This window comes from Mesoplodon bidens (assembly GCF_964165515.1).
Source record: "Mesoplodon bidens genome assembly, chromosome: 18".
In the NCBI taxonomy this organism is placed as follows: domain Eukaryota; kingdom Metazoa; phylum Chordata; class Mammalia; order Artiodactyla; family Ziphiidae; genus Mesoplodon; species Mesoplodon bidens.
The window spans coordinates 15652102-15670691 of record NC_138175.1 but is presented as its reverse complement, the minus strand read 5'-3'; the positions used below and the strand labels follow the sequence as shown (position 1 = coordinate 15670691).

At 47.2% G+C, this 18590-nt stretch overlaps 1 protein-coding gene across 1 annotated transcript in view; it reads left to right on the top strand.

The window, feature by feature from the left end:
* The window catches only part of PMFBP1 (polyamine modulated factor 1 binding protein 1), a gene marked incomplete at its 5' end in the record, with an annotated part of 34881 nt that overhangs the window by 13966 nt on the left and 2325 nt on the right, over positions 1 to 18590 (top strand). The window contains 14 exon segments of the mRNA XM_081216000.1: positions 1620 to 1862; positions 2890 to 3111; positions 6411 to 6732; positions 6829 to 6986; positions 8397 to 8634; positions 11030 to 11219; positions 11384 to 11537; positions 12251 to 12418; positions 12683 to 12820; positions 14885 to 15049; positions 15605 to 15772; positions 16098 to 16265; positions 17086 to 17189; positions 17692 to 17766. Coding sequence (XP_081072126.1) covers positions 1620 to 1862; positions 2890 to 3111; positions 6411 to 6732; positions 6829 to 6986; positions 8397 to 8634; positions 11030 to 11219; positions 11384 to 11537; positions 12251 to 12418; positions 12683 to 12820; positions 14885 to 15049; positions 15605 to 15772; positions 16098 to 16265; positions 17086 to 17189; positions 17692 to 17766 — 2513 coding nt within the window.

Sequence of the window (18590 nt, the reverse complement as noted above, 5' to 3'; positions counted from 1 at the left end):
TACAATGCAAGGCAGAATATGAAATGCCACATTAAGGACATGCCAGGAAAGTGTTAAGTAGGAAGACAATAAGCAGAGAAGGGCGCTAAGGAATGCCTACGGGCCACCCTCTTCACCCCCCTCTCTTCCACATGTCACCATGTTACTGAAAGTGGGATCTGACTGCTCGCTACTCTAAAGCCAATACTCGAGAGGCAAGGTTGGTAAAAGGAAAGTTTGCTTTACTTCAGAGGCTGGCAACTGGGGAGGAGGGCAGACTCACATCCAAAGGCTGACTCCCCCCACTGACAATCAGTGGGCGAGAGCTTTTAAAGTGGAGTTTCAGGGGTGTATATGTGGAGGGAGAGGGTTGCATGCAGAAACAGCACAGTCAGCCCTGACAGTCATCTTGAAATTGGTCATCCGTGGGTCTGATCAGCGTCATCTTGATTGTTTTAAGTACAGTTAATCTTCAGTTCCAGGGTGGGTTTGTTCCCATTTCTTTGAGCTCATTTCTCAGAATTGTGGCAGCTTATGTCATGGCTACAGTCTGGTCATCATGTAATTAACTTCTTTCACATGGGGGTTTCAGTATCTACAAGACAGCTCAAGGGATATGGCTCAGAAGATTATCTATAGCCCTTGAGGAGGAACTAAAGGTCCTTGACTTTGTTTAATGACTGAACTATTATTAGTTGGTCTTGTTTGACTGCTTTACTTTGCTTCTGCATTTTCTCACTTCTCTGATTAAACTTATTCTTTGGCTAAAGTTTTTCTACAGACAAAAGGCAGGCAGAGCACGTGGAGGGGAGGACCATAGGGTCCTGCTCCATTTCAACCAGGAATATTGGGCAAGAAAATATAGAAGCATCAGTGCAAAGATCTCAATTGTACTAGAATAAACAACTCAGGGATGTGTCCTATTAGCAGAATACCTGATACAGTGTAGGTGTTCAACATATGCTTATTGAATGAATGAATGAAAATGTAGGTGGGGTGTGGCAGCATTTCAGGTTGATTGTAGACTGGCAGGGAGAGACCTCACACACACACATACACATGCACACACACACACGCACACTCAGCATCTGCAAGGTCACATCTGCCTTCAGAAGGAGACAGAGTCAGTGCCCAGATGTGCCTGAACAATATCTCTGCCTCCCGTTTCCCAGCATTCCAGAAAGCTATTTCCCCAGGAGTTTGTCCTTTTATCTGGGCATTTTTAATAATCAAGTTTAGTCCAAGAACCATAACCAGAAATTCATTCCCTTCCAGGTCAATTGTGTTATCTTTATACATGAAGACAAAACATAAGCATATTATCGAGTGTATCTTTATACTACTCTCTAGGTTCTTTATGTGAATGTTTTTTCTTCTGACCTACATAATAGGAATGGTAGATCTAAATAGTAGGAAGGAACTATGGTTTTTTCCTTCTTTTAAATCCTTCCCATAGAGTGAAAGTGCAAAGTGATGTTTAATTGTGAATAGAGTGAAATGTTTAATAAGTGCTCTGGAGATGAAAAGATACATGGATGGATAGATGGATGTGAATGGTTGAACAAATGAAAAAAATCAAAGAATGAATGCCTGCTTGGTGACAATCTAAAGCCTTTCTGTATATTCGATCTCAATTACAGAATAAGAAGCAAGTGTCAGCATTTGAGGAGTCACACATGGAGTTTGAGCTGAATAAACAGTGTCATCTGAGACAACTCGAACAACCCAAGAAAAAGTTGCTGGCCATTCAGCAAGAACTGGAGTTTCACACCAAGGAGCTGCAGACTTCTTACTGTTCCCTCCTGCAGTGTCAGTCCATCCTGGAGAAGGAGACTTCCGACCTGGTTATTCTCCACCATCACTGCAAGATGAAAGAAGATGAGGTATAGATAAAGTAACTATGGAAATGTCCCATATGCCCATGTACCTACAGAAATCAGGCCAAAGCTACTAGAAAGCAGGCATTGGACTTAGAGAAGAGCTTCACAACATCTTGAGCAGGTTTTATCAACTTTCCCTCTTTAATTCTTGATTTTTTTTGAAGCTGCACAGAGGGAACTAAACAGAATGGCATAATTGGGTGAAAGCTCCAGTATTAATGCACATGGGGCATGTGGTATGTGTGGGAGGTGTGTGTGTGCACGCACATATATGTGTATGGTGTGCATGTAAGTTTACCATCTCCATTCTATTACCATGGCAGTTTAAATGCAAAAGCCTCTGGTTCTCTGAGGGTTATGAAGGAGGTATAAGGTCCAGTAAGTCAGTCATTTTTAGAAAAATCAGGTTTTGGTCATATATAAATTCCTGGCACTTGCACAGTTGATAAGATAACCAGACACTTAGTCTGAGTCAATCGCTGACAGTACCGGATCAGTCATGTTTTTCAGACTGGAGTTTTAGATCGCGTAGACTTAGCTTAAGTACATTCTGGACATTCATTTCTATTCATGTCCGAGGATAGTATTTCTTTTTAAACCAGAGAGTATCGTCCTTGTAGACTCCCAAGTAAATTCCAAAGAACAAAGCCATTGAAATAAAGTCAGTTGGGAAGTGATAGCACTGGCAGTAGTAAAACCATGGGTTCAAAGGAATGGGACAGGGGCTTCCCTGGTGGCGCAGTGGTTGAGAGTCCGCCTGCCGATGCAGCGGACACGGGTTCGTGCCCCGGTCCGGGAAGATCCCACATGCCGCGGAGCGGCTGGGCCCGTGAGCCATGGCCGCTGAGCCTGTGCGTCGGAGCCTGTGCTCTGCAATGGGAGAGGCCACAACAGTGAGAGGCCCACGTACCACTAAAAAAAAAAAAAAAAAAAGATATGAGACTCCTCTGCAAGTGGTCTTATAGCAATATCCTTTCCTCGTTAGATGCTTCCACGGGTTCAGTGTTGTTGTTTTTTCCTACACCAACAGGTGATTCTCTATGAGGAGGAAATGGGAAATCATAATGAGAACACAGGGGAGAAGCTCCGTTTGGCCCAGGAGCAACTCGCCTTGGCCGGGGACAAAATCCTCTCCCTAGAAAGGAGCTTAAACCTCTATGGGGATAAATACCAGACTTCCCTGAGCAACATCGAGTTACTGGAGTGCCAAGTGAAGATGTTGGAGGGGGAGCTCAGCAGGATCGTCAGTCAGGTAGGACTTAAACCAGACCACTCAGACCAGGAGCTCCCAGGTGGTCCCTGTAACAGTCCCAGCCTCTCTGCCAGAAACCCAAACCTTCAACCAGTTGTCATTCCTTCCCTTGAATTTTGTAGCCCTCAGCTTTGAACTTTCAGCCTTCACATCTCCTGTAAGATTGCTCCTTAGAAATTTTAAGGCTCCTTAATTAATTTAAGGAGCCACCACTTCAAATAAGGCAGAAAGTGAATTACCAGATGAGCTCTCAAATCTTCCATGTTGCCATGGGGGTCTGGCAGGGGGCTATTCCAGGTCACAGGACTCATGGAAACCATAGCTTCAGGATCAAATAGGAGGAGAAAGCCACAAAACATTGCAAAGAAGTGACTGAACTTGATTCTTTTTTCTTTCAATTGCTTTTTAAAATTACACAAGTAATACAACAATATAGGCTCTCTAGACAGAATTATGGAGATTAAATGTAAAAGTCCACCTTCAGCCTTCTCCACCCCACTCTTCTCCCCCTAGGCAATTGCTCGAAATGTTGTGACAATCTTCCCCATCCTATTGCTATGTAAAAAGTTATAGTTTTCTTTTTACATAAATGAGTCATTTTATAAATATGGTTCTACACTTTGCTTTTTAAATGTATAGCTTGATGATTTCCTCTAGTTACTACCTTGTATTCTGTAGTATAACTGTACCCTGTACCATCTACTGACCTGTTTGTCTACTACAAACAAGCTGTAAATGAACATCCTTATCTCTACGGGGTTAATTCCTGAAGTGGGATTTTGCTGGGTCAAAGGAAATGCTTATTTTTAATGTTTAAAGTTACTTCTAAATTGAACACCAAAAAGATTCTACCAGTTTACACCTTTACCAACAATAATTTCCCTACACTCACAGGGTATGTTTTCAGTCTTTTTAAGTTGTGCTAAACTGATGGATGGGGAAAAAATAGATTTTCTCATTTTCTCAATTTTTATTTCCTTTAGTTCTAATAGCTGTGGGTTGGGTTCCCCAGGAAGCAGACTCTGAGACAGACTGGTATGCAGGACGTTTTTAGAGAAAGTTCTTGGCATCAACACCTGTGAAGGGGAAGGAAGCAGGGTTGGGCAGATGGAGAAGCTGGTCTCTGATGGTCCCAGCAAAGGCCTCAGCCAACCTCATGAGGAGCTCTGGGGCTGGAAGGACCTTTAGAGCGATTCTAAATTGGGGAGAAGGGAGCTGGCCTTTATAGCTCCATGTTGATCAGTGATTGGATGTGAGCTGTCTTCCTAGGGAGAGACATGACCTTGGACAAAAGTTTTCTTCAGCCCAGGCAATCCCCAAGAGGGCTTACAGCTGAGGCTATCTTAGGGTATCACCCCCAGCAGCTGGAGGAGTAAGTCCTTCACTGCTGAAGGGGATCTGGGAGGCCCATCACAGCACTCACCTTGTGAATGAAGTAGTGAGCCTGTCATAAGTGAATCGGTCCTGTGGATTTCTGTTTTACGAATTGCTTTTAAATCCTTAACCAATCTTTTATTGGGTTGTTAGTCTTTTTTGTGTTGACTTATAGGAAGTTCTTGGGGCTTCCCTGGTGGCGCGGTTGTTGAGAGTCCGCCTGCCGATGCAGGGAACGCGGGTTCGTGCCGCGGTCCGGGAGGATCCCACATGCCGCGGAGCGGCTGGGCCCGTGAGCCATGGCCTCTGAGCCTGCACGTCCGGAGCCTGTGCTCCGCAACGGGAGAGGCCACAACAGTGAGAGGCCCACGTACCACACCCCCCCAAAAAAAAAAAAGAACTGAAACTGTATCTACTAAACACAAATTCTTCTTTAACACTCCATTTTTTAAAATGATACAGACTTCCTCAAGAAACAGAATCCACTTTCACCCACCATTTTGTATATCCTACCCAAAGCCTTCACATTATGTGAACATTCTATTCGGACTAGAACTACCCACATCACAGTTAGTGCCAGTCGTCCTCTCCTCCCTCAGCTGGCCTGGCACACACTGGGCCTTTGAATCGCTGTAGGGCCCACACCCAGGTCAGACGGTGATTGCCCTGCATTTCTCCAGCTGTCCCTCTGTCTTCATGCTGCAACCCTCCTTCATTGTCAACTGTGAAATCACATAACTATCTCCCCAGCATCCCCTGCTGCCCAGACAACTAATTGTTCCTCCTTGGCCACATGTACATGTTCCTTCCTGCCTTCTCTGGTTACATCCCCTTCCCCTCTCCTTCAGGGTAGAAGCCAAAGTTCTTGCTGAGGGACTAAGAGCCCTATGTGATGTGACTGCCCCCTAACTTCCTCACCTCCTCTCCTCCTCTCCCCATCACTCACTCCACTCTAACCACATGGCCTCCTCCATGTTCTCCCCCCAGGGCCTTGCCATCAGCTAGCACAGCCCCCTCCTCCATCTGCAGAGCTCGTCCCTCAGATACCTCAACTTGGCTCACGCCCTTACCTCCAGCAAGTGCCTGCTCAGAGGCCACCTTCTCAGTGAGGCCAACCCATCTATCCTATTTAAAACTGTAACCCACAGCCTCGCCCCTGCCGGCCCCATACATCTCCATTCCCCTTTTGCTGTTCTGTTTCTTCCATAGCACTTATCAACTTTTGTTTTCTGTAAGTCACTACTTTATGCTCTTTGTCTGTCTCATCCCACCAGAAGGTCAGCTCCCTGGGGTAAGAATTGGTGTCTGTGTTGTTTGCAACACCTACGGTGCTGTACACAGTGCCTGGCACACTGTAGGTGCCTTATCAATGACACTGAGTGTTGCAGGGAGGAAGAGGTGGCTCCTTTTGTGCACATTCCATTCCGTGTGAGCATGAGAAGAAGTCTGCCATGTCCTTTCTTTTTTAACTCTCTTTTTACTTTTTTAAATTGAGATATAATTGACATACCAGAAAACTCACCATTTAAAGTGTACAATCAGAATGGACTTGAGGACAAGGGGAAGGGGAAGGGGAAGCTGGGACGAAGTGAGAGAGTAGCAGTGACATACATACACTACCAAATGGAAAATAGATAGCTAGTGGGAAGCAGCCGCATAGCACAGGGAGATCAGCTCGGTGCTTTGTGACCGCCTAGAGGGGTGGGATAGGGAGGGTGGGAGGGAGGGAGATGCAAGAGGGAGGAGATATGGGGACACATGTATATGTATAGCTGATTCACTTTGTTATACAGCAGAAACTAACGAACCATTGTAAAGCAATTATACTCCAATAAAGATGTTTAAAAAAATAAAATAAAATAAAAATAAAGTGTACAATCATTGGGTTTTAGTGTATTCACAAAGTTAGGCAACAGCACCACTAATTGCAGAACATTTTCATCACTCCAAAAAGAAACCCATATCCACGAGCAGTCACCCCCCCATCCTCCCTCCCCCAAACCCTGGCAACCACTATTCTACTTTCCGTCCCTACGAATTTGCCTGTTTTGGACACTCAGAATTCTATAACGCTTTCTTCCCTCATGTCCTCACCCTGCCCTGCTCTTCCATCTGCCCAGATACTGAAGCACCTGCAGGAGCAGAAAGACAGCCAGTGCTCGCATGTGGAGGAGTACCAGAACCTCGTGAAGGATTTGCGCTCGGAGCTAGAAGCCGTGTCGGAACAGAAGAAAAACATCATGAAGGGTAAACCGCGGGCCAGCGGGCTGCGGCAGAGGGTAGGGAGCCAAGGAAGCCGGAGCCCCGCTCTGACAAGAAGCACTCTGTCTTGTCCCGCTGCAGACATGTTGAAGCTGGAGCTGGACCTGCACGGGCTGCGCGAAGAGACCTCTGCCCACGTGGAGAGGAAGGACAAGGAGGTCGGCATCCTGCAACAGCGACTGCAGGAGCTGCAGGTGCAGTTCACTGAGACCCAGAAGCTCGATTTGAAGAAAGACAAGGTAAGGCGAGGAGCTCCGTGGTTGGAACTGCCAGCAGGGCCCTGTGAGGCCAGGCCTCGGCAGGAGCGGGTTCTGTGGCCCTGCACTCGCTGTGATTGCTTGGGGAGCACCCACACATGCGCAGTGAGACTGCGGTGCTTCAGGCCCAGGGGCAATTCTGAGCTCTTCCTTGGAATTTCTCTTGGCACGTAATAAATAAACAAAACATCAGGGGCCTTAATAGAGATGTGGACTCTGTAAGAAAGGGGTTCTTCCCCAGCCCTGCAATAGTGAGTTTGGGACACACTCGTATTATTCCCTTATGCTTTTGTTTATGCCTAAGAGTAGAAAGAAATGCTATAAAGTAATATGTAGCCTTATTCACAATTTCATGTGAATTTCAATTTTTTAATTACAAATAACTTACAAATATGCAAACCAGGCAGTTTGAAAATATTAGTGGAACTATGCCCTAGAAGATCTGTAGTTACCAACGTAAATCAAGCTCCTAGAAAAGCCTAAGAATGGAACCAAGGGCAGAAAGACTCTGAAACCAGCGCAAGTTTTTGTAGTCAGTACTGTTTCAACTCTAAACTTTTATCAGAGCTAGTAGAAATAATCCAATTGATTTGAGTGGCTGGTCATTCAAACTTCCTATTTCAAGGTCTGGAGGTGATTCACCAGTCAAAATGGAGGTATTTGGAGAGATGTTGAAGAAGAAGCAAGGAGTCTGGATAAGCAGCTTCGAGTCACTCATATATTCATCCAACGGATATTTTTGAGCTCCTATTATATGCCAAGCACTCTTCTAGGCATGAGACTATAATAAAACATGTGCTGTCCCTATTTTCATGGAGCTTACATTTCCAGTCTTTAGAGACAAACAAATAAAACTAATATACAGTAAAATGTTAGGTACTAATGAATTCCTAAAACAGCTTGGTGGCTGTTTTCCCCAGAGTGGTCGGGGAAGGCCTCTTTGATAAGGTGACATTTGGGCAGACATTTGAATGAAGTAAGGGTGTCACCCAGGCCAAAGTCTTGAAGAATATTCCAGGCAGAGGCAACATCAAGGGCAAGGGCCCTCAGGTGGGAGTCAGCTCGGAAGCAGAGAGGGTGGGGCGGCAAGAGGTGAGGTCAGACTGGTAGCCAAGTACCAGATCATGAGCATCCCGGGACGTCGTTGTAAGGACTTTGGCCTTTTCTAAGTGAGATGGACCCAGTAGAGGTTTTGAACAGAGACATAACAAGATCTGACTCGCATTTGCAAAATCCCATCTCTGACAGGGAGGCAGGGAGCCCAGGTGGAGGCTATTGCAACATCCAGGCGAGAGAAGATGGTGGCTGGAAGAGGGCTCAAGACAATCTCTAACTGACTTCGCCCTGCCGCTGCTCAGGCCTCTATCAGCATTAACACTTTGCTTTCCTCAGCTCCTCCAGGAGAAAGATGAGATGCTGCACAAGCTAGAGAAGGACCTGGCGCAGGTTAAGACCACCCTCGTAAAAAAGGAGATGGAGTTGGAGAAGCAGCAACGCATGACAAGTGAACTCGAAATTGCCATCCAGGAGAGACAGGATAAGTGCAAGGCCAAGTATAGGCACCTGGGAGCTGAGATCAAGAAGCTGAAGGACTGTCTCAAAGATGCCAAACAGCAGCACAGGATGGCTGGTGAGGCCCCCGGGCAAGCACTGTCCCCACACACTCCAACCCATGGGGCCAGAGCAGCCCCTTCCTTTCCTCAAATGGCCGTGTCCCTCTCCCTCACCACTTTCTCACTCCGATCTCCTCATGATCTCATCTCATCTCACAGCAGTTAGGACCGCCCTCTAAGCTCCTTCCTTCACCCCAACCTTACCTTTTCTCTGAAGCCCCCATCACACAGCAGGTGCTCGGGTTGGGAAGGCAGACCGCTGCTCTCACACGCCCCCCATTTTCTCTGCAGCCTCAGCTGAAGGTCCTCTCCTTTCCTCACCACGGAGAGCACAGGGCTCTGTACCTTGCTTCTTTGCACCACATTCCTCTCCACCTTCTCTGGGACCTTTGTCACACCATTCATTTCTTCCTTCCCTGGTTTTTAACACTCTCCTTTTTTAGTCTCCACACACATTCTCTTGCAGTGTGGGTTGTGTCCTTGCTCCTCTGCCGAAAGTGCTTTCTCAGAGGTCACCAGTAACTTCTTGCCCTGGAAATGGGATTGCCTTTGAGTGATAAAAATGTCCTGGAATTAGATGTTGATGGTTGCACAACTTTGTGAGTCTACCAGAAACCACTGTACTGTACACTTTAAAAGGATAAATTTTATGTTATGTGAGTGATGTATCAATTTGGAAAAAAAAAAGAAGGTCCAAAGCACGTCTTCCTTCCTCACCCTCCTCTAACTCTCTGGATGTCCACACTGTTGGTACCCCGCACCTCAACAGTTATTTATTAGCTTTGGAGACACAACAGGTCCCTTGTTCTTCCATAAATCTCACCATTGTTTCCTCTTTTCCCTCCTGCCCTGACAGTGGTCACCCGTCTCTAAGATTCTGCCCTCTCCTCTCCCTCTACACTCATTCCTTGATGAGCACCTCTGCTTCTTGTAGCTCATTTCTCTGCAGGTGACTCCAATGCCTAGAGCCCCACCCTGACTTGGCACCTGGTCAGTCTTGTCTTTAGAGACTAGCTCCACCTGACCAACCCCACTAACCCAATATTCCCAAAGCTGAACCTACTCTCTTCCCTATTAAAAAAAATCCTCCTCCCTTCTTCTGGGTGTATAATTATTTCCGTAGTGAGATCATCTTTCTTCCAGTATCCCAAGCTTAAAAAAATGGAGAGAAAAGTGATATTTAAGTAGAAATGATAGGAGAAACTACAGGAAGTGGGGAGATATTTGGTGTAGAGAAGCCCCAGTAAGCAACTTACTCCTTCATACCCAGTGGAGGCAAGGGCGTGGGCTAAAAGGATATTGTCAGAAGTCTTTCTCCAATTTTCCTAAAGCACTGTTTCCTTTATGGCAGGTCCCTGCTCAAGAACCCACTAAATCATGTCTAAACATTTCTCTCAGGCTTTCAACGTCCTCCAAAACCCCCTCTAGCCCATGCACTTCCTCAATTCTGTCTCTCACCATTCCTTCCCACTTTCCTTTCCAGTTAAGCTGATATCTTCCCATCATCTTCCCACATGCCCTCCCCATTCCCTTCACTGTGCCCCCCACCCTGAGAATTCCCTTTCTTCTCCTTCTTCTAAGGCCCAGCTCAGCCTCTGTTCCTCCATAACCCCATCTCCAACTGTACTTACCCGCTTTGGCCTTGCTTCCTGAGTTCACAGTCAGTGTGAGTTTAACATTACTGTATTCTCCATGTCAGGTGAACCAATTACAGCTCTCTCACTAGACTCTAAACTCCATGAGGGTCAGGATTTGTCTGCAATGACAGGATGAGTCGCAGAAGAGATACCAAGCAATTTCGACCAATTTGTTTAAGTTTAGTCAAGAAGGAGTTCACAGCTGGTGGGTAGTTGAAGACAGATAATTTATCAGAGCTCCTTAGGAGTGATAATGAAATAGAGAGAGATGAGGACAGACTGGAAATTGAAGTAAGCCACAGAATGAAGGAACAGACTTTTTTTTTTTTTGGCTACATTGGGTCTTCGTTGCTTCACACAGGCTTTCTCTAGTTGCAGCGAGCGGGGGCTCCTCTTCGTTGTGGTGCACAGGCTTCTCATTGCAGTGGCTTCTCTTGTTGTGGAGCACGGGCTCTAGGTGCACAGGCTTCAGTAGTTGTGGCATGCAGGCTCAGTAGTTGTGGCACGCAGGCTCAGTAGTTGTGGCTCCCAGGCTCTAGAGCTCGGGCTCAGTAGTTGTGGCACACGGGCTTAGTTGCTCCACGGCATGTGGGATCTTCCCGGACCAGGGCTCAAACCCGTGTCCCCTACATTGGCAAGCAGATTCTTAACCACTGCACCACCAGGGAAGCCCCAAGGAACAGACTTTTTAACTGGTCTCATTTGAGAGTCCGATCTTCACACATAACTCCCTTCACACTTGGACATGCCCCGGGTTATCTCCTGTCTTCTGCAGCTCAGCAAGCAGCCCAATACAAAGAAGAGGCCATTCTGGCAAAGGGTAACCTGGAGGATTGCCATAGGAAACTGCAAAGCTGCATTTGCCTGGAGAAGCAGAAGGCAGAGATCATCCAGGAGCTCCAGAGAGAACTTCAGAAGCTGCAGAAGGATTCCCTAATGGCTGAGGAGGAACTCACACCCAGCAGGTACCACAGATTCCCCTCCAGACAGAGGCTCTGTCCGTCGTAAGCCAGTTGGGACCCTGTGGGCTGCTGCCCAGGAGTTGGGTAGCAAGCCCCGGGCAGCCAGCCCACAGTCCACCGACATGGACCCTGAAGTCCATCCACCTGTTTTTGCCATTTTGCTTTAGGAAACGGATAGAGGAGCTGACATCAGAATTATCTGAGTTCTCAAGAAAACTTGAAATTTCAGAGAAGGAAAAGAGGCAGCTTCAGAAGACAGTGACTGAGCAAGATGTAAAACTGAATGACCTGCTAGATCGTATAAATCACATTCAACACCAGGTATGGAGGGCAAGTAGGCAGCCAGCTCAAGCATTTGCTCTGTTTCAGATTAAATGCATTGCTCTTGGGAATTCCCTGGCGGTCCAGTGGTTAGGACTCCAAGCTCTCACTGCAAAGGGTCTGGGTCAATCCCTGTTCGGGAAACTAAAATCCCACAAGCTGAGCAGTGTGGCCAAAAAAAACAAAAAAAATTGCATTGTTCTTTATTTGGGAAGATGCCACCACCAATCCATTGCAAACTACTTGTCCAGAATTTGATTTAGAATGCTAAGCCAGCCAGTCAGCTCCAGTTCCCACAACCCATAATAGGCATTTTCAGGGGCTAAGCTTAAAAACAGTCAAAGGACAATATTATTTCTTTTTCTAGGACTCAAAAGCTATCCTTCTCAGTTGATTTAAAGTTTTTTAACTTTGAGTTATTCCTTTTGTGCTTTTCTAAGATTTTTTAAAATTTATTCAAAGAGTATTTTATGTGGAAAGAGTTGGTAAGTAAGTGGGACCTAGATCTATAAATAAAATAAGTTGGTATTTCTAATTGAACAAAGAAAAACTGTTGCTGAACCTAAGAGGAAACTTTTTTATTAAACACGCTAAATAACCAAGGAGTTGTCCTCATATTTATTTCAGCCATCCCTGTGCACAGTTGTCTGGGCTGGGGTTTTTATCCCCCAAAATATGGTGCCTGACTTTCAGCCCCGTGTTTGTTTTCTCAGAACAGGAAGCAAGCCTCCTCCAAATGCAGTCTAGAAGAACAGCTTCAGGAGGAAACCAGGTTGCTGGAGGAGAAACGGGAGCAGTTGAAAAAGAGTAAAGAGAAGGAGAAGCTACTGGAGCAAGAGCTCGAGATGTTCCGAGAGGAAGAAAAAAAAAAAGAAAAGATGGTGAGGAGAATCTGGGAAGCCTCGGGAGTAAGAATCCAGGGCCAGACCTGAGCCCAGCTGGGCCTGGTGGGACACAGAGGCTGAGGGTGCTCAGACTTCAGGAGAGAAGGGAGGGAGGGTGAGAAAGACAAGTGAGGAGGGGAGAGAAGGCCTGAGATACATGGGGTGCAAAGTGGAGCTGTGCGTGAGGGCAGAAGGAGGGGCTTCTGCAGGAGTCTGAGATAACACCTCCATCTGGGCTTTGTTTCCTTAATCGGGGAGCAGTCAAAGGAGAGTTTGAGAAAGTTGGAGGAGGAAAATGATCATCTCAAATCACAGTTAAAGCAATGTTCTGCACAACTGGATTCCTCTCTCTGCAAACAAAACAGCACCCAGCAGATCAACCAGGAGCTGACTCGTAAGGTGCGTAGACAGAAACCCCAAGGGGGTGAGAAATTTGAACCCTATGATCCTGGACCTGAAGTTGGCATCTAGCTCTCCTCCATCACAGAAATGCCACTAACTGCCCAGCCCATGTCCATTCTGGGGCACCGGAGCCCCCACTTCCCTCCTGAAGTGTCACCCACTTGCTGGCCGAGAAGTATTTCTTCCACATGTAGAAGGTCTTATTTAATATCTGGTGGAGCCCCAAACCATCTGGGCTTTGGCATCAAGTCTTCCAGAGTTGCATTTTAGACCAGAGTTGAGTGAGCCCATTGTTTGGGGCAATTTGCTAGGGAGCACTTCCAAAAATAGTCCCAAAGCACAAAAATGGGATGAAAGGGGACATGGTTATATTTCATTACACGAATAAAGACAAAAGGAGTAAATGGCATCTAATGTATGTGAGGCACTGTGCTCACATTCAGTCATCATTTATTGACTGTCTACTTAAGTCCTTGGCATGCCTTCCATCTGCTGGTTTACAGAGGAGAGAAAGGCTGAGGCTCAGACTGACTAATTGGTAAGTGATGGGATGGAGCAGTATTTAAACCTGGATCATCGGGCTCTTACACCTAACCTCTTTCCCCTTCATCATGAATGGCAATACTTGCCCCAAATGAATCCATTCCATATTTCTGGACAAGAAAAAAATACAGCATCTTGGTTAGGTAGTCTCTTGAATTATAAATGAGAGACCAAGCAGCTCTGATTCCTTCATAATAAAGAGTTCATCTTAAAATACTATGACCATTCTAAGTGTAAGAATAGCACTACACAATTGAACTCTCTGTGATGATGGAAAAGTTCTAAATTAGAGTTACCTGATACTATATGCACTAGCCACATATGGCTATTGAGTGCTCAAAATATGGCTTAGTATGACTAAGGAACTGAATTTATAAGTTTAATTTTAGTTTTATTGAAATGTAAATAGTCTCATGTGGCTAGTGGCTGCCATATTAAACAGCAGAGATCTGAGGCACTGATGTTTCTGGAGTTTTGTCACTCAGAGATATAAATCTCTCCTCTAGTGTGATCCAGAGTTGAGGTCTGAATCACTCAAATCCCCAAGGAACTGCTTTCACTATAAGGAATACTGCCTAAGTATTTAATATAGGCCTGTTAATCACATTTGCCAAAAGAAAGGTAGTTACGTAAATGTGCAACTAGAAGCACTAATTTCAGAATTCCTTTGATGGGAATCCAGAGGCTGGAGGAGTTTATGTGTGTGTAAGCATGTTCAATTTTTTAAAAGCATGCCCCACATATAACAGACTTTTTGAATCAGTGGAAACAGCCATTAGAAAGAGGCTTAGTTTTGCATTCTAAACTGCATTTCCTTTCATCAGTAGTCCATATTTCAATTTTAAACACACTCTGTCAGAACTATATGTCCAATTCATCCCTAGTATTGCCCAATGCACCATTTCATTCAGTCCAAGTAAATCATTTAGTATATTTAGTGAGCACCTATTATATGCCATGCTCTGAGCTACAGGTAGTGGGGATACAGCAATGAAGAAAGCACACACAGTCCTGCTTTCATGGTGCATCGAGTCTAGTGGATTATGTCAGGAGTTGAGGCATAATGCATACCACTGAAATGCTGCACCATATTTCCTAACCTAGAACTGGATTCCAGGTTAACACTAATCCTAACCCTAACCCTAACCATGAGACATTTAACTATTAACAGAAACCATCCAGTTACAAATGTAGGACCCATGCTTGGCTGGCACACATCAAAGGCTGCGGAGTCTGTGAAAGGGACTTTTCGTGTATTTGACACATCATGGCCCAGTAGTTCCAGTACTCCTTGTATTGGGAGGACATGCTATCTAGAAAGGAAGTAGAGGGGTGCAGAAGAACCTGGAAAGACAGCTCTTCCTCTTCCAACAGTGAGGGGAAGTGGGCATTATCACAGGCTACTGGGCAGGTAGTTAGTGCAGAGAGGAGAGAGCCCAGTGCTTGTCCATCTTCTGTGGACACAGAGAATGCCTCTATGGCCATGAACCTTGACAGTGATGTTCCCCCTCCCTAAAGATAACCCTTCAGAAGGAGACCATGGTGAGTCTGCAGATTCAGCTGGACAAGGCTGCGGCAAAAGAGAAGCAATACCTCCAGACCACGGTCAGTAAAGAAGTCTATGAGGAGGTATGCCGGAAGTCAGCCTCCTGCCAAGACGACCTAACACAGGCCCTGGATAAGGTGGGCTACACCCTCTCATCTCCAGGGCTGTTTAATATCCAAGTTACCCCAGCAGCATGAAAGGTGAAGGAGTCGATTTCCTGCATAACTGGCTGTCACTAAGGCCATCTGCAAACCCTTGCATTGGCTGGGATGTCTGTCCAGAGAAGGCCTGCTTCTCCTTAGTGAGGCTATGGGGAAGAGGGGGATAGAGGCTAAATCTAACAAGTCTTTTTGCCCATGGGTGACCCAGGGGCAAGGTTTTCCCAAGACCTGGATTTTTCAGGGAAATTCATGCCCCATCCCTGTGCTAATCATGCCTGGCTGATGAGCTCATAGCATTGGAAAGAGAGGAAACGGGAAAGGGGCAGGGGAGATGCAGAAGACTGACCGTTGTCACTTCTCACCCCTCCCTGGGACTCTAGGCGAGGTGACCAGGACCAGGTGTGTCTGTGCCACCCTGGGCAGAAGAGAGTAGGGGCTGTGGGACTGGTGCCCTTCTCCATTCAGGACTCAGCAGAGAGGCCCAAGCGCAATGACAGCCGTTCTCCCCCCAACCCTTTGTCTTTACCAAAGCTCAGTCATTCGACCTCAGAGACAAAGAGTCTTCACCGAAGTCTGACACAGGCCCAAGACAGGAAGATTCAGCTGGAAGAGGAAGTCATTGCTTACGAGGAGAGGATGAAAAAGCTGAATGTGGCGTTCAAAAAACTGCAGGGCCTCCAGCAGGAGAGTGAGCTAGAGGTGAGCGCCAGGGGCCCCGGCTGCTGTCCTGCCCAGGGCTCAGGCTGCCGCCCTGCCCAGGACCCCAAGGCCTCTTCTTGCCCCACAGCTGTGTACTTCGCACTGAGCCAGTCCCTTCGGCTAACAGGTGCCCTCCCTTTTGCTGGGCTCTGGGAGCTTCAGGAAGACGGCAACTATCAGAGCAGGGGCGCCCTCTGCTGGCCGCTGGAAATAAAACACGCCCTCATGAACCTCCCAGAGAAAGCGCCCTCCCGCCTTGTCATGGGTCCTCCAGGGTTAGGGTGGCAAGCCGGGGTCTCCCTCCTCACTGTGCGCTACCGAGCAGGTGCAGACCTTCAACGAAAAGCTGGAGATCATGAGCAACGAGGTGCTGCAGTGGCAGAAGCAGCACCAGAGCGACCTCAAGATGCTGGCCGCTAAAGAGGAGCAGCTCAGGGTGTTCCAGGAGGAAATGCGTGCCCTGAAAGAGAACCTCCTCGTGGACGAGAGGGAGGTGGGCACTCCTCAACTCCCAGTCGCTTCATCCCACTCCCCCCAGAACATCCCACGACCGTCTGGATGACAGACACCCTTTGGTGGGGGTAGGGGTGTCTGGGAGCAAGGAAAGGGCATCCCCCTCTATTCAGTACAAAGCGGGGTCTGGGTGTTCCAGGCCCACAACGGCTGTCTCGACCCACCCATCTTCCCGTGACTTAGTTGATAGAGATATTGAACAGAGCAAAGGTCCCAATCCAGAGGAGAGAGAATGCCATCTCCATATCAGGTACACCAGCAGCCCTGACTTAGATAATCCACTGCTCAGTCACCCTCCAGAGCCCCTCCTGACACTTTCAATTACCCTGCAGTAGAATCAGCTAAGAGCTCTTAGGGTATGCCCAGCTCTCTGAGCAGTGAAGTTTGTAGCAGGAGGCTCCGGATATCCTTGGGGTGGCCACAGGGCCTTTGCCCAACTTAGAAAAAAAGTCCCCCCTTTCCACCAGATATTTTTTCTTTCAGCTGTTTTTAAAAAGGCTTAACATATTGCTGTTTTAGAATAGGTCACCTTGCTACCTTTGGCCTGAAAATCATTATTATAAACGTACAAACCTACTTTGTCTCTACTATAAGTGGTGTCTGCTCACAGATGTCACTTTTGTGATAATGCACTGCTGGAGGTGGAGGCCTGCAGTGGCAATTCCAACTCTGGCCTCGGGGCTGGACAGCAGAGTCAATGTTTCTTCTCCCAGGAAGAGAGGAGACCTGATTTGGGAGAAGGGAGGTGAAAGGCCTGTGCTCCCACCCCCTTACTATCTCATTTACTTCTTGTACCAAAGTCCTGTTGCCTGCACCAGCAGTCTGCGCCCAAAGATACCTGGAGGCTGCACCGGGAGAATGATCAGATTATGTCCAACTTGGAGCAATGGGCAAAAGAGCAGAAGTAAGTGCGGAAGAAAACAGTAAGGCGGGGTTCCAAGGGCTGGAATCACACATGTGCCAGAGAATAGTGTCATACACACACACACACAGCCCGCCAGGGAAACTGATCCAGTCGCAGCCCACACCCAGATGTTGGGAATAAGATGAAGGGGCCGCAACCCTTCAGGCAGGTTCAGAAAGCCCCGCCCACTTGGAAATGGAGCAGCTTCCAGACAGAAGGGATGCTCCTGTGGGTCAGATTTCCTCTTCCCAGCCTGGTGTCGGGCTTCACTGCCTGGATCCCCTGAACTCACTTGGGATCACAGTGAGTTTGCATGGGAGTGTAGAGAGTCCTCTTAATTGCCAGCTGCTAGGAGGGCTCTAGCTCTGGGGACTGGGGGATGAGCGGGGGGTCTGGGCCCAGAAGAGGCCTTGCCAAGAACACCCAACGTCCTTTTCAGCCAACTCATGCTCTTGCTCACAGGGGTCTGGGGAACTCTTTTCTTCTGTGAATTTTATTACAGGATCGCCAATGAGAAACTAAGAAACAAGCTCCATGAACAGGTCATATATATCGCCAAGCTGACTGGTGAAAAGGAGTAAGTCATCCCACGGCCCCCTGGCTGGAGCTTGGGCCCCGGGGAGAGGAGTCAGCCAGGAACCAGGGCTGGCTTTTTCACTGGATATGTGGAGAAAGACCCCGAGTCCCGAATCTGCATCTATGTGACCTTGGGCATACCACTTGACCTCTTTGGGCCTTAGTCCCCTCACCAACAATAAAAAAGGGGATTAATAGTCTCTATGTCCCTCTCCACTGTCACCTGCCATGGTTCTCAGAAGTCAGAATGCTGAGAAGGAAACAGGAACTGAAAAGCAGACTGTATTAGTTAGGGTAGTGGCTAAGCTGTGGTAACGGAGAGCTCTCCAAACAAAGGGACATAGAACATAGAAGGAACATCTCTATGAGGTGAGCAGTCAAGGTTGGTGGGGCCCTTCTGTCCCATGTGGTCATTTGGGTCCATCTACTTGCAGCCTTGGTTCACCCTCATGGTCAAACCTGGGTCAGCATAGAGTGTGGTACGGGAGGCGTGTTGGGAGTTTGGGAACAGAGGCAAAAGTATGGACGTCTAAAACTGAGATTTCAGAGGTGGCATAGTAGCAGGTAACGACATGCTCCAGGGCAGTGTTTCCCAACCTTTTGTCAGGGAACACTTAGAAAATGACCACCTTTTTTTGGCACAGTGGGAGGGTCTTGGATGGGGTTGCTTATGGTAAAGGTGACCACCCAGCAGCTGTGCCAAACCCTGCTCCAAGGGCTGAGGTGTCGCAGCACACCTGGGACCTATTCATGCAGCCCCAGTTAGAAAGCTGTGTCCTGAGCTTGGACCATAGGAAAGCATCTGGGTTGAAGGAGAGGAAACGA